At 39.1% G+C, this 17,000-nt stretch overlaps 1 protein-coding gene across 8 annotated transcripts in view; it reads right to left on the bottom strand.

The window, feature by feature from the left end:
* itpr1b (inositol 1,4,5-trisphosphate receptor, type 1b) overlaps window positions 1-17,000 on the bottom strand; it is a 571,367-nt gene that overhangs the window by 192,909 nt on the left and 361,458 nt on the right. For all 8 annotated transcript variants that reach the window (XM_069936919.1, XM_069936913.1, XM_069936916.1 and 5 more), the window contains 3 exons: window positions 13,510-13,763; window positions 2,774-2,974; window positions 1,482-1,592 (listed from right to left, as the gene is read on the bottom strand). In XM_069936919.1, the coding sequence (XP_069793020.1) occupies window positions 1,482-1,592; window positions 2,774-2,974; window positions 13,510-13,763 (566 nt within the window). The remainder of the gene's footprint in view (window positions 1-1,481; window positions 1,593-2,773; window positions 2,975-13,509; window positions 13,764-17,000) is intronic.

Here is a 17,000-nt window from a genome sequence, read left to right as displayed (position 1 = left end):
TATTGAAATAGCTTTCAATTGATTGGCTGGTAATTTGCCAGATTTTTCTCCAAGAATATAAAATCAATTCTTAGTTCTCAATATTTTTTGTTCAATTGGACTAGTGGAAAGTAGATTAAATTTGGTTTTGAGTTTAGTTCTCTTCTTCAGTAACTCCAGGTCTCTACTTCGGGCAAATTGTAGGTCAATCTGTAGATTTATGGGTGAAACCAGAATCCATAACACAAAAAAGGAAAATATTTCTGGGAAAAGGAAACATTTAAACAGTTAACAGGCAAAGGAAGAAAAATGAAACTAAAAAGGATAGTGCTGAGGAGTCCAGCATAGGCACAATGGGCTGAATAGCCTTCCTCAGGTCTGTCCTATTTTAATTTCATAATTGTTTACACAGGCAAACTCCGGATGCAGAACATAATACACTTCAACGTGCAATTGCTAATGCATCAAACTGTTGTATATATTTGCTTTCACTTCACACATTAGGACGACACAGTTGGCGTAGTGGTTAGCTCAATGCCTTTACAGCAGCAGTGATTGGGTCTGGACTGGGGTTCGTGTCCTGGGCTGTCTCTAAGGAGTTTGTATTTTTTCCCCATGTCTGTATAGGTTTTCTCCAGGGGCTCATTTCTTCCCACCATTCGAAACGTAGAAGGGTTGTACGCTAGTTTGGCGTTATTTGGCAGCATAGACTTGTGAGCTGAAATGGCCTGTTACCGTGCTGTACGTCGAAATGTAAAAAAATGTTTTTAAATGATTTCTATAAAAGCTACATCATCTAATTACAGAGGGGTATTGTTTAAGGATAAATTAAGTTGCACTATCAGATCTGTCAACTTGCATTTAAATTTGCAGGGCTGAATCAAGAGGGAATGGTAGCAACAGTGATGTTGAACAATTTGGGGACTCAAAGATCATGGGCTTTTCCACATTTCAGAACAGCAGCTTATCCTCTTTCTCCTCAATGTTGTTCTGCTCTCTACTAACAGCAACAGCCTAATTAGACATGGTTCTACTTCTTCTCCCCTTTCCTACCCCTCGGCAGCAGGCATGACTTCTGAGCCATGGTTCATGGGCTGCCCTGTGGTGGATAAAGCACAAGTTATTGTTTATTCATCTTAGTCCAAGGGTAGGCAAGATCAGGAATCAATTTAAGCCTGACAACAGAAGATGCTTTATCGTACAAGCCACCATATAATCCCCATACAGTATTCAATTTTGAAAAGCAAAAAACAATGTGTTGGAAGAACTCTGTGGGTATTCACTTTCATTCAAATCAATGGAAATAAATACAGGATGGTGCAAACACCACTCTTCCAATATAATGGTTCTTCACATGAACCTCCACCCAAACTCAACATCTGCTCTGCATAAAGATCAACTAACTTAGCAAAAATGAATCTCTCCCAAGGTTTGTTTATGTTCCCAGGAGCATACCTGTGTAATCAGGGAAGAAATTATAGTGTTCAGCCCATTGATCTTACCTTCAATTCCAGCACAAGGTCCATTCTCTTCTTCCCCAGTGGGTTTATATCATTAAGAATTAGTGCAATGATGATGTCAATTCCATTTGATTCATGGGTGGCAATACAGTTCTGTGCAAACAGGTTAAATAGAATAATTTGAATTATGCTCCTTCTTCCAATTTAGAGAATAGCAGTTTTACAAAGACAAAAGATTTAATTTGCAAGCTCCCATTTATGGAATACTTAATGAACCAAAACTTGAATACCTGAGGTTTGCTAATTATCTTCAGGTGAAGATAGAATCAGAATTGAATACAACCCAAGAGAGACAAGATACATTTCTATCAGTTGATTTCAAACTTTTTCTGTCCATTCATATACTACCTTAAGTAATCCCTATGCCTAGATGCTCTGTGATTAGTGAGGGATTGCTTAAGGTGTGATGTGAGTGGGTAAAAAAAGGTTGAGAACCACTGCTGTAGACTCAATTGTTACTGAAATATTTTGCTTGAGAAAAAGTCATTGCTCCATTTCCTTTGGAGTTATGAAACCGTGCACATAACGAGTCAATTAGGTACGATTAAAACAGATGTTTTCAAACTTTTTCTTTCCACTCACCTCCCACCTTAAGCAATCCCTATGCCATAAGGTGCTCTGTGATGAGTAAGGAATTGCTTAAGGTGGGAGGTGAGTGAAAGAAAAAGTTTGAAAACCACTGATTTTTATCATTCATTGTTGCTGACAATCTTCTCTTTACTAATTAGTGTCAGAGGTGCACTCTTGCTTGACTACAGCACACAACTCTCACTTAGAATGCCCTAGAACAAAATCCACGTACGCTCTCCAATTGCAAGACTGAAAACATTGTTGTAATGAATCACTTCATGTGATCTGACAGAGAGCTTTTTATTTAAAAAATGCATATTGGTAGAGAACAACTTTAATAGGGCTCCCTTTGCAGCAGGCTGTTAAAGTTTGCACACTTTTGCATATGTGCTCATATACCTGTGGGAGCGCTGGAGGTGAATCCATGGACACTCAGTGACTGAAGGAACTACCTTTTGTTTCTCTTTCTTGTACTGTAAGGGGCTCTCGGTGACACTTTGTCTGCCTTACAGCAGACAGAAGGCAATTTTGTGCATTATTACTTGAAAAAGGAATCTTGAATAGTTTCTGTTGTTGGCTGAATAGACTGTCACTCACTAAGCATTACTAACCAAAGAAAGTCTTCACCGACAACAAAAAAAACAGTTGCAAACAGCAATGATAATAATGTTCCAGGTGCTGCTGGGTGTGGCTGCAATGGATACCTGGTTCTCGTGGCAGGGTCCTTGACAATATTCAGTCAAGCTTTCCAGTGTCTGGTTGATGAGGGCCACATTTTTCTCATTGATGTAGAGTCCCAAAAGGCCCAGCCCACCTGTAGTACTGCCGCAGATGCAGTCTAGGAACTGCAATGTCTCACAAACCAGGTTATAATTAGTCTTGTTGTTTTGGCATCGCAGGAAGTTCTGAAGGGAAATGAAAAATAAAAGGTAATTAACATTTTGAGGAATGTCTTCATTGATTGGAAGTTACAGCTGGTGATACTGTTGAATTCTTAGAGGTAATCCCTCTGTCGTATTCAAGCAGATTTTAACAGGGTTTTAAACAATCACTGATAGCTAAGGAACCAGTATGCTCATTTAAAAATAAAGCTTTGGCAGGAAACAGTGATCATATAACTCAATATTGCTGCATTCATTTCCTGGCTAACATTCATTCTTTAAGCCACACAAGATAGATCATCTATCTGTTCATTAGAGCCCACCTCACTGACAAAAGGCAAAGGAGGAAAAACCCAACACCCAACCCCAACCCACCAATTTTCCCCTGCAGCCGCTGCAACTGTGTCTGCCTGTCCCGCATCGGACTTGTCAGCCACCAACGAGCCTGCAGCTGACGTGGACTTTTTACCCCCTCCATAAATCTTCGTCCGCGAAGCCAAGCCAAAGAAGATTAGGGGATCCCACTCTGCACAAAATTGCTGCTTTGTTTCTCCACCCTGCACACTTCAGTCAGTTAAGACTGAATTGGAACCACAGAAACAGAAATCCTCATCTCACCGACCCACTGGAATATTAAACTCAAATGAGCTCACTTCCAGAGAGCAATTTATGTTGTTCTTTCAAAGGATGTGGGCTTTGCAGACTGAGGCCATCCTTCATTGTGCTTGTTACAGATCATGGACGGCATCTTCCGACCATCTACACAGCTAAAAAAAAATCTCTTGTGAGGCAACAAGGTACTCACAGTTCAAATGAAACTCCACTGGATCAGACAACAGTTCACAACCATTTTATTTTGGAACTGCAAGGAACTGAATTACTTTTCACATCTAAATCTTTGCTGCTAAATGAGATCCAACACTATCCTTGGGCTGTCGGCTGACACCACCTAGTTGCTTTGTCATCTTCCCTGATGACTCCACAACCATGAGTGGTCCCTGTGTTCCTGAGATAGGACTTAAGATCAATTAATTATTGATCACTTTCATTCCGCAGGCCATGGCTGGAAGAATGGTCAGACAATTGTCAGTGATGAGGAAGTCACAATTTAATAACTACTACACACTATACTGATTTAAGATTGGAAAGATTTTTGCATACTAAGGTAGCTGGAGATGAGCCTATCATTTGATCAGCCATAATCTATTGAATGGCAGAGAAGGCTCAATGGGATTATCCCTACTCTTATTTCTTATGTTCTTATACCATTAATTCCTTCACACTTAAAGATGCATTACAGAAAAAAAATCCAAACGGACAGTTTTCTTGGAACAGAATGCACCTGTAATGTGGGATCACCTATATAAGAATACAATTCAGGGGAAATGAAGCTGGAGATGCTGGAATCTTGAGCAAACAATGAGCTGCTGGAGAATCTCAGTAGGTGAGGTAGCATCCATAGGCAGAAATGCTCAGTCCACATTTTTGGTCACGACCCTTCAATTGAGGCTCAATAAAGAGCCCCAAGTGGAAATGCTGGCTATGTCAGTCCATGGATGCTGTGAATTGGCAGAGTTCCTGCAGCAGCTCACTGTCTGCTCAATACACTTAAAGAGATGTGTGGCAGAAATAGGAATGTCTCATAAAAACTCACTGGGATACAGCCAATATTAATTTGCCCATAAATGTGCTGTTTCTGCACTGAGGTCTTGTTGCAGGGCTAAACAGAAAATATCCAGGGATGATGCATTTCTTGGCCGAGATGTCTGGACCAGGTCACAATCACAAATAAGGCGTTTGTTATCTAGGATTGAGAGTAAAAGAAATTTCTTCACCCAGAGGCTGGTGGATCTAGGAAATTCTCTATCTAAGTATCCAAGGAGGCTGAAGAGGCTTGGTTATTCAAGACCAAGATCTCTGGATATCGTGAGATCCAAAGGACATGAGATTTGTACAAGAATGTGACATCGAGGTGAAGGACGATTGTGATCCATTTTGGAACAGTCATGAAGGATTGAATCACCTTCTCCTTTTATGTCTTGCTTTTTTCTCTTGCTCATATATTATAATTATTTCTAACATGTTCAATATAGAGGGCAATTTTTCAGAAATTAAAATCTTTAATATTTTAATGTGATCCTGATAGGTTGTTGGAACAATCTTCTAATTAAGAACTTCACATTTAATTTGGCTAACTCTCTCCAGACTGACTCCAAAGAGACTCCCAAAACTGTTTGAATTATTTTTCTCAATGGGGTGATTCCAGCATCTGCAGTCCTCACCAGGGCTCAACAACCCTCTTTGCAACTGGATGCTGGGCTTCTTAACCAAAGACCTCATTCAGTCTAAATTGGGAGTTCAAGTCCCGTTGCACTGATGCACCTCACGGCTGAGTGCTCATCCCACGACTGTTCATGCCACTGACTCAATGTTTGCACTGCCAGATTAAGCTTTTTGTTTTGAAATTTTATTTAAAAAATGTTCAATACATATAATCATCACCAAATGCAAAATTCAATAATGAAATATTAATATCGAGTCCATTATACATGATGGTATAAAACCCCAACCCCCTCCCCACCTTAACAAAACCCCAAGAAAATGAAAAAGGAAACAAAAAAATAAGAAAAGGCATAGAAAAAGAGAAATAAGGAAAAGTAAGAAAAACAAGAATAGAAACCTGGCTGCCAGAGGACACCCCTCACCACACAGTTCTGATCATTTGTAGCTTTTAATCCATCCACGGAGGTTAATGACGTTTCAAAGTTTAGGGAAAATAACTATAAATTAATTCCCACAATTTGTAAATATGTGCGCCATATTTTCAAAAATACATCATGTTCATTTCTCAGATTATAAGTAATCTTTTCAAGAGGAACACAGCTATGCATTTTTGCATTCCATCACTCTATACCCAAATGGGTATCTGATTTCAATGTTACTGCTGTACATTTTCTTGCCACTGACAATTCAATCTTTAAAAATTCTTTTTGATATATAAATAATTTCAAATTTGGTCTTATCCCTTCAATATTACCTATAATAAAAATAACATTGAATTTTGTGGGAATTTAATTCTTGTAACCTGTTCGAAAAAAAAGTTACCATATTTAACCAAAGGGGCCTCACTTTAGGACAGGATCAAGAATAGTGTAAAAAAAAATACCCATCTCCTGGCCATATCTGAAACACAGGTCTGATAAGTCCGATTTCAATCTATTTAATTTCTGTGGCGTGAGCTATAATTGATGTAAAAAATTATATTGAACTAATCTGCATCTAACATTTATAGTGTTTGTCATACTATCTTGAAGTAACTCTGACCAATTTTGTTCATTAATATTAATATTTAAATCCATCTCCCATTACTGACGAGACCTATGTATCCCCTGTTTGGGAGTCCCCTTCTGCAATAAAGTGGACATAGCTGAAATAAATTTCTTTAACATTTCCACATCACCACATTTTGGTAATGACATTGTTGGACCCAGTTTATCTCTTAAATAAGCCCTTAATCGATAACAAAAAAGTGTATTTTTTGTATCCCATATTTATTTTTTAATTGTTCAAATAAATTTCCTTCTTTGTAGCATTTTTCTATATATCTAATTCCTTTCTGAGGCCAAATGTTTAAAACTTGATTATCCATTGAAAGTGGAAACCATTGATTTTGTATCAAATACATTTTAGGCAGGATAACCTCCCTCGTTCCAATTTCATTGTTTACCTTAATCCAGATATTAATTAAATGTTTCAACAAAGGTCCTTCCCTCTCCCCAGAGATTAATTTCCATTCCCATTTTTATATAAAGTCTTTCGATATTCTCTCTCCTATTTTATCAATTGCTATTTTAATCCATGCTGGCTTTTCTCCCTTAACAAAAATGAAACAAGAAACCTCATTTATAGTAATTTTAAAAAATTTGGTAACTGTAAACTTCCTAACACAAACTTCCATGTCAGTTTATCTAAAGAAACCCTCAACATCTTACCCTTCCAAAGAAAGCTTCTTATATATTTATTTAATTCTTGAAAATTTTTTGTGGTATCATTATCAGTAATGTTTGAAATAGGTATTGTACTCAAAGGAATATATTCATTTTAACACAATTAACCCTAGTTAATAATGTTACTGGCAGTAACTTCCTCTTGTTTAAATCTTCTCCAATTTTCTTAAGTAAAGGTAAGCAATTCAATTTATATAAATTATCTAATTTATTATCTATCCTTATCCCTAAATATTTTATTCCATTCATCATCCATTTAAATTGGGTACTTGGTGGGCACTGAGTATAATCCCCTATAGTAAGAGGCACTTTTATCCCAATTTATTTTGTAACCCAATATTTTATAATATTCCTCCAGTCTTAAGTATAATTTATGTAACAAGCCTATTGGTTCTATTAAAACATCATCAGCAAATAAATTAATTTTATACTCCTCTTGATTAATTTTAAATCTTTTAATACCAGGATCACATTGAATCAATTCTGCAAGTGGATCTATCACTAAAATAAATAGAGCAGGTGATAATGGACATCTTTGTCGACTAGATCTGGTTAAAGGAAACGGTGCTGAAACCTGCCCATTTGTTATGATTTCAGTCTTACATTCATTATATAAGGCTCTAACCTAATTTGCAAATACCTGTCCCATCCTAAATCTTTCAAAACCTTACACAAAAAGTCCCATACTAATCTATCAAATGCTTTTTCTGCCTCTAAAGTCACTGCCACACTTAGATCTCCCCTCTTTTGTGCTATATGTATCTCCCCTCTTTAAGGCGACACTAAGCAGTTCCGAAGCAGTTTTTAACAGTTTTGGTTAAATGTAATTCCCTTATTTAACACATTTTTTAACTAATTCCTGGGAGAGTCAGATTTCCACTTATAACCATATAACCACTTACAGCACAGAACAGGCCAGTTCGGCTCTACTAGTCCATCCTGTAACAAATCCCCACCCTCCTAGTTCCACTGACCAGCACCCGGTCCATACCCCTCCAGTCCTCTCCTCTCCATGTAACTATCCCGTCTTTCCTTAAATGTAACCAATGATCCCGCCTCCACCATGTCTGCCAGAAGCTCATTCCACATCCCTACCACCCTTTGCGTAATTTCCCCTCATGTTCCCCTTATAATTTCCCCCCTTCAATCTTAAACCATGCCTTCTAGTTTGAATCTCCCTCACTCTTAATTGAAAAAGCCTATCAACATTTACTCTGTCTGTCCCTTTTAAAATCTTAAACACCTCTACCAAGTCCCCTTTCAATCTTCTTGACTCTACTGTACCATGTAATATCCCCCCCACTGCCATGTTAAATTTAAACAGAACCAAGTTTACAAATGATACAAGTCGATGGCCTCATCGGCAACAACGATGAGTCAGCTAACAGAGAAGAGGTTTGTAAAATAGTGCAAGAACAACCTGAGTTTCAACGTAGACAAGACAAAGGAGATGATTGTGGCCTTCAGGAGATTAAAGGGCAACCACTCCCCATAACACATCAATGGCTCTGTCATGGGTATGGTGTGCATATAATAGATCATGTCCCTACAACACCCCATTAGTCAGGACGATACAGCAGCAGCACCTACACTTCCTCAGGTTTAGTGGAGGTCATTTCGCCGGTCAAAAATAATTTGTTTCATTTGATTGGTGACTGATGAGACCAGTATTAGAACACAGAGCCTTTGCGAGAAGGGTCAAGAGAGGAACTGTCTGACACAACAGATGGGTGGGAAATTTGTGAGATAGTGTACACCTTCCATTGTTTATGCTAAGTCCCAAGGAATGGACTTGAAGTTCTCAATACCATTCCTGAATGCTCCTTGAGCAGTTATGTTTCACACTGTTGGTGAACGTTGGTGCATGTCAATGTCACTTCTACCATGCGCCTCTCTGATTGGAAAACAATGGCATATTTTAATCTGGATACGAATCCTTCAGGGATTCAGAATCCAGAGTCCATCTTCAATTGGGAGATAAGGGACAAATAGATCAATAGACAAGCAAGCCACTTTTGTCCTGCCTAAGCAACAAAAATTAGCTATAGACAATTCCTTTGGCAAATGAAAACCAAGACAAAAATCAACCGGAGTGTTTTCTATCAGTCCTCAAGATAGGCATGAGCTTGAACCAATTGCTGAAATAATCAGTGAAAGGCTTCTCTTTATATCTCGGATATCTGAATATCTAAATGTGAAATCAGGCCTGGGGCACAGAGAACTAAACCTCACCAACAATGTTATTGAGCAAGAGAACCCATTGTCGTCACTTAGCCATCAAAAACAAAACAATTTTACAACAGTGGAATAAAAAAACTCCTATATTCTTCATTTATCTGTTTTACATTTTGATTCTCAGCCCTGAAATAGTAAATTAATAATTTTCAAGTTGCTATTGATTATTATTTCAATAATGACTGCTGTGACTTATTCTAAAAGAATTGTCAAGAATGAACTTCACTAAGCAACGTTCTTTGCACTCCCAATCACTTAAATTGATCTTCTGGAACAGTGTTTATATCCAAGCAAGTATCAGGTTTAATGCATTGTAATTCAGGAGTTGTTGAATTTTGCCAGCTTGCCATACCATGAATATCATTTAACCCCATTTTCTTGGAGCAAAAATGTAAGCCATCAAACTGTAATGGGTACAATAACCAATATTCAAAAGAATATGAAATTGCACTTGAATTGCAAAGGTGTATCAGACTGGGGATCAAGTACGTAAAATAAAATGAGTGAAGATGAGCAAATCGTCAGCATGGGAGTGTGATGAGGTGAAGGGCATGCTTCCACTTCACGTGACTCAAAGAAAAAATGTTTCACAATAAAGACAAAAATCCACAGTGATCAGGTGAAGCAATACATTTGAAATCATGACCAAACATTGCATTTTTTTTTACTCAAACTGTTAAAACAGTTGCTTCTTCTTCTTCTCTTCTTACATTGATTGTCAAGCATGAATACTCTCCATTGGATGGCGGAAGAGATCATATCTAGCCCAGTTTTCTGAAGCAAAATTCAATCCATTTTGCAAACCTACACAGATAACACTTTTTCTGCTCTACCGATTACAACACTGGTGCTGCCTCACCGTGATGAGCTCATCAACTTTATTTACTTTGCTGCTAACTTCTACCCTGACCTCAAATTCATTTGGTCCATTTCTGGCACGACTCTCCCCTTTTTTGATCTCTCTGTTTCTGCAGACATTTTCTACATACCTACCAACTCCCATAATTATCTCATTTACACTTCAACCTAGTCCTCTGTAAGGATTCTATTCACTTCTATCAATTCCTCAGCTTCCATTGCATCTGGTCCCAAGATGGGGTCTTCCATTCCAGACCATCTGAGATGCCTCCTTACTCCCCTCTACCACCATCAACTCAGCCCTTAAAGGCATTTCTTACAATTTTCATATATCTGCCCTGGCCTGAGACGCAACAAGAAAGGCTTCCCCTTGTCCTTACCTACACCCCACCAGCCTCCGCATTCAACTTATCCTCCACAATTTCCATCAACTACAACATGATCCCACCACTGCAGAAACATCTTCTCCTCTCCTTCCATATCCACCCCCATTTGGGACTGCTCCCTTCATGATTCCCTTGTCCACTCATCGCCTCCTTGGCATTTTCACCTGTGACGGCAGGAAGCGCCACATGTGCTCACATGTCCTCCCTCATCAAACATTCAGGGTCTCAAACACCAACACTTCCCTTGTGAATCTACGGGAGTCAACTACTGCATCTGGTGCTCCTGTTGTGGCCTTCTCTACATTGGAGAGATTGGATGCAGACTGGGAGATCGCTTCACTCTATCCACATCAATGACAGGGATCTCCCAGTGGATATCCATTTCATTTCTGTGCCACACTCCCGGGCTAACATGGAGTTATGCACTGCCAAACAAGAGCCACCTGTAAATTGGAGGAGCAACATCTAATAATTTGTCAGAGCTCACTCAAACCAGATGGTATTAACATCAACTTTTCAGTTTCTGCTAGACCACTACAGACCCCTTCCCCCAGTTTAAACCACTTCCTTCTTCCTGGACACCTCGTTCTGGCCTTCTGTCTGCTCGGGACCTTTATATTTTTAGCAGCTGCCAAGAAATCAACCATCTCGATTCACCACTCCCCTCAAGCATTCAAATTTCACCCCCTCAGAACACCTGAGCCTCCACTCTCTCCACACTCATCCAAACCTGATACCTCCAGGAAGGGGTCTGGCCCAAAACATCAGTAATATATCTTCACCTCATATGGATGCTATGAGACCTCCAGCACATGTTTTTTCTGCTTGACCGTTCCCCCTTCTCCCTCTCTTCCCTACCCCTCTGTCTCTTTTCCTCCAGCTTTCCATCCCTTTCCCTCTCCATTCAAAGAGCAATTCCCCCGCCTCCGGTTTTCACTTGTGCCCCCCCCCCCCCTTCCTCATCCATCTTTTGTCAGGAGGCCTGAGGGCTCCTTCCCCTGTCCCTCCACTAACAATTTTATTCAGGCTCCTGTCTATATTCTGCTCATACTTTGAATAAGGGATCAACCCTGAAACATTGTCTATGTACACTATCTTTATCTTTGCTATATTAAATTTGCTGTTTGACCTGCTCAGTTTCTCCAGCCTTGTGTTTTAACTTCAATCACCATGTCTGCAAACTTTCATGTTTTACAAAAATAATTTTTGGACAGCTAATGTAAGAAAATTTGACATTCCTAATTGTGCATTCAACTATCTTTAACTCAAGATGCAAGCAGCACCCAAACCATGATATATTTACGTATAACTCAAAAAAAATCCCTTTGCTGTGCCCTGCAAGACAAAATCTGGTATCTATTATGAGTATGACTGTCAACATACAGGAAATTTAAGATTATGATTAAAACCAAGTGCACAAAATCCTCCATATAATTGAAACATAGTTTTTGTGTTCCTTTCTAAATTATAACGTTACTCAGTTTTGAAATATTTTTGTGTGATAAAACACTCCATTATATCTACTCAATCACCACCAAATTAATGTGGTTAATTTGTGTAGATGGCTGCATCACAATTTATGTAAATATAGAAAATTCTTCAACAACAAACTTTAGAATAGCCTCTAATAGAACCCAGCAAATTGACACACTGAAACACCTGCAATTTCAGCCCAGTTGCAACCAGAGATGGAGAAGAGCCTGCAAATTGAATATCTGCTCAATAACTTGGCATTTTAAACAGAGATTCTCTTGGCTTATCCACCAACATCCCAGCTGGAATTTTATATCAGTGATGCAAAAACAAGTGCAAGGTGTTACACGTAAGGGAGAGTTCACGGCCGGACTCCTAAAACTGTTGACTTGCAGGAGTTAAACAGGAGAGTTTGCTGGGAATTGAAGTGATGTACATAAACATGTGGGAGAAATTCAGCAGGTCCTGTAGCATCGACAGGAAGTAAATGGTAACCAACATTTTGGGCCTGAGCCCTTAGTCAAGGTACGAGCAAAAAGCGGGCAGGCGCCCAAATGAAAAAAATGAAAGCTGTGTGGGGTTGGGGAGGGGGAAGGAGAGGAGGAGAGGAGAAAGGAAGGGACAGTTTTAACAAAACATAGGCAAGCACCCCACACAATTTTATTCAGGCCCTTGATGAAGGGCTCAGGTGCAAAATTTTGATTACCCTTTACTTTCATTCAATGATGCAAGACATGCTGTTTCTCGAGCATTTTTGTGTTTTGATTTGCAGAAGATCTGGAGGTGCAGGTCCAAAGTTCTTTCAAAGTGGCCACTCAAATGCATGGAACAGTAATAAGGCATACACCATGTTTACCTTCATTTGTATGCTGTACATGGATCAGAGTATGGAAATTACATTGCACCTCAACAAACTTTGGTTAGAGTATGCCCTATTGCAGACGGGATGTGAAGGCTTTGGAAAGAGAAAAATGATCAGGATGGTGCATTAATGATGAGCTATGGGGAGAGTTTGGACAAGCTTGGTTTGTTTTCTAGAGAGCATTGGAGGCTGAGGGGAGAAGTAAAATTAGGAGAAGTATTGGTATGGTAGACAGACAGAATCTAGTCCCCAGGGTCAAAATATCACATTCCTGAGGAAACATATTTAAGGAGATGAAGAGGAATAAAATGTTTAAAGGAGATGGGTGGTGCAAATTTTATTTTTTAAACAGAGTGGTAGAGGAATTGATGAAGCATATATGACAGTAGTGTTTAAGAGGGTTTTAGAAAGACATATGAAGGGTAAGTATCGTGTGCAAACAGGAGAGTTTTGGTTCAATTTAGGCAACAAGTTCAGCACAGATGTTGTGGGCCGGAGGGTCTCTTCTGTGCTGTACTTCTCTGTTCTATACTATGGCACTGGCCCAAGTCATTCATTTACTCAATATCCATCCTGCTCAATAATCTTTTATGTAATACTGTATTATACATAAATATAGAAAAGAGCTACTGTTAATTGCCCACACTGTATTGGTGAGTGGTATTGATTTCAAATTGGCAACAAAATGACAGGTAGGCTTGGCATGAAATCTAGCTTTCAGGACAGGATATAATGTACCTGGAGGTCTCGATTATGGTTTTCACAAAGCAGCTGCATGAAGCGAAGAATTGGCTGCATGATGGCAATCACTGCACTCATCTCCCCATCGTCCTTGTTTTTCTCTCCGGAGGCTGGATTTCCATCTGCACTGGAAAAGTGGTCCTCAGGATCCGCTTCCCTCCGGAAGGTGTTGTAGGCTTTCCGCGTGGCGGCAGAGGCCTCCAGCAGCTGTTCTCGCACCTCATCGCTGAGCTGTGCAGGAGGCTCTTTGGCTGCATTACAACACCAAAAAGAACTGATTAACCACAGTTTTGTCACTTAGCTCTAGGAAGGATAGCATTAAGACAGGGTGTAGCAAAGATTCACTGAAATGGAAGGCTTGAGTTATAAAGAAAGACTGGATAGACTAGATCCATTTTCCCTAGAGCAAAGATGTGGGGAAAATTAGAGGTTTATTAAATTATGAGAGGCACAGAAAGAGTAGATTGTCACAGTCTTTTACCCAGGGTAGGGGAGTCTAAAACTGAAGAACATTAGTTTTAAGATGAGAGGGGAAACATTTAAAGGGAATCTGCAGTGCATGTATTTTCACATTGACATTGGTTAAGTGGAATGGGTTTCCAGGGTGTGGTGGAGGAGGGTACAATGTCTGTGAAGGTTATACTAATAGGATAAATTGAGTGTGATATGGGCCAAACACTGGCAAATGTGACCTGCTTAAGTGGGCACTTTGGTTGGTATGGGCGAGTTGGGTTGAAGGGCTTACCTCTTTTCTTTTTAAGATATTTTTATTGAAGTTTGCAATAAAACAAAAATTAAACAATAGAATTATATATTGAAACACAAATTACAAGAAAAAAACCCATTAATTCAAAACCCCTACCACTATACAAGATTATTTAAAAAAATTAACATGTGAGTATCAAGCGACGACAACCTGGAAACAGACAGGTAATGGTCCATAAAAGGGCCCCATGTCTTCATAACATTAGTATTTAAATCTTTAATGGCATATCTATTTTTTGTCTAAGCTTAAACAAGACATGATATCATTTAACTATTGTGTGTGTGTAGGTGGAGTATTGTCTTTCCATTTGATCAAAATTGCACATCTGGCTATCAGTGAAGAAAAAGATAAAATTCAGTTTTGGGCTGGTCAATAAAACATCATCATCTTGAAATGATCCAAAAAGAGCAATTAAAGGGCAAGGTTCCAATTTATCCTTAAGAATCACCAATAATGTTTGAAAAATACCTTTCCAAATTTTTTCTAAACTAGGGCAAGTCCAAAATATGTGAATCAGCAATTTTACATTTGTCATAAAGAGGGTTTATATCAAAGTCAAAACAAGATAATTTAACTTTAGAAGGGGTTGCTTCTATTCCATATAAACCAGATGACTTTATAGGTTGTTCTTTGACTGTTCTTCTACCATGTTTACAGCAGAAGGACAAACAAACTGCAAAAGCTGCAAAGGTGAGTTCAGTGGATGGGAGTCAAGGTGGCAAGGACGGACTGCACCAAGACTTCATGATTGGACCTTTTCCTCACTCTCTCCAATATTCCCAAAGTAGCAAAAACCTGTTCATCTCAGTTTTGAGAATTTCAACTGTCCAACATTCAAAGCCTTGATATATTTCCCCCTGGCCCTCCCACTTTGCTGCCCCCCCCCCCCCCCCCCACCATTGCTGCAAACCAAAGATGGTTACAACATTCCAGACTTGGATCAAGGGGTGGCGAGTTTAATGTACATTCATGGAATCAGCAAGTTATGGCATGAGGCCATTCTGGCCATCACATCATTGCTGGACAAATCAAAACCGGCTTCTCGCACTTTCTCACTTTTGGCCGACAGGTTATAGCTGTTCAATAACTCATCCACTTTTGTTTTTGTTTCAAGCACGATTAGAGTTTCCACTTCCATTGTACTTTCAAACAGTAAGTTCCAAACTCCCTCCACTTTAAGTGAAATAAAATGCTCCTGACCTCCTCTGTTTCCTTTACTAAGTGCTTTAAATTGGTCTCTCCAAGTTGGAGCCAAGGGAAATAGGTCCTTCCTGTTCAGTCTATCTAAGCCATTCAGAATGTGGTACTCCTTGGTAAAATGCCTCATCAAAAGGATATGACCCAGCCTAGCCAGACTCACTTTGCCACAATAATTTTTCTGGCACTAGTACCACCCTTCTAATCCATTCTATTGATATTATATTGTACCCACAACATGGTGTGCACAATATATGGTGTCCCAGCTGGAACCTTGTGCTTCATGCAGTTCCTACATAACCCTGCCATGCTTACATTCTAAGCCAATAAAAGCAAACTGAATCTTAATAGTCATAACTCAGTTCTTCCAGCTTCAGAGATCAGCTCTTTTGACTTACATCTGTTCTTCTGTTTATTTCCTTCTTTCATTTATCCCTGAACTCTTCTAAACTCTATTCTAGATGCCACAAGGGACCTCATACTGAAACCTGCAAAGAATCCCTGCATACCACGGTCCAGTCATTGCCCCTGTTAATCCTTGCCCTTTGCCCTTCTGCCACTGAGATAGTTTTAGCTCTAACTTCCCATTTTAAACTTAGTTCCAACTTGCTACTTTTCCATGGATATCAGCAGTTCCTAATTTCTTGGCCAATCATGTGCAATGTCTGGTTGAATCACACGTAGACTACATCAAGTATGTCATTTCCATCTTGGGATTTGCAAGCTAAATCTTCAATGGCATATTGCCAAATTGGCAATTACTGAATCTGGCCAACTGAATTAGGAATACATTCCAAATCCTCATTTCAGAATAGTCCTGTAACACTGGCAGTGACCCCAAACTAAATCAGTCATTGTACGACCAAGGTTCGTCTGCACATCAGCAACAAGATAAAGCCAAAATCAATGCAACATTTTTAAAGGAAATCCAATATAAAATTGATGCAGTGGTGACCAGTTCCCTTGATTAGGAATGCAACCTTTTTAATATGGACACTATTTGCTTATTTATCACAAATGTTGGGATAGCAGGTTCCATGGGCCAAGGGCTAACAGCTTTACTGGAATGAGCAGAAGGGTTAAGAGAAGCTCACAAATAAAACCCTGTTCTGCAATATATGCCAATAGAATAAAAAATATTCTCCATTATTTTTGTTCTAACATCTTAGGGAACATGAGCATTTTGGAAAACATATAACTAATTAAAAATAAAAGTTTGTTTTCTATTTGCCACTCAAAATAACCTTGTAGGAGAGTGTTAAAAGTTTCCTCCCACACTAAAACTGTCACCTTTCACTGAAATTAAGCATCTTTCAAAAGTTCCGATCTGGCTACTGTTGCAAGGATTCACTCCTTCAATGAATGCTTCTGCTGGGTTCAAACTGATCTTTTAGACATTGGAATTATTTTCCATATGCTCTAAATGCTGGCACAAGTTCTGAATATTGGCATGTATGCTGGCTGCATTTTATTTAAATTTATGCAGCTGGAGGTATAACAAACTGGGTGTGATTATTCACCTTTG

This window comes from Narcine bancroftii, chromosome 5 (assembly GCF_036971445.1).
Source record: "Narcine bancroftii isolate sNarBan1 chromosome 5, sNarBan1.hap1, whole genome shotgun sequence".
NCBI classification, from domain to species: Eukaryota; Metazoa; Chordata; class Chondrichthyes; order Torpediniformes; family Narcinidae; genus Narcine; species Narcine bancroftii.
The sequence above is the reverse complement of the archived record's forward strand: the minus strand, read 5'-3'. Positions and strand labels throughout refer to the sequence as shown.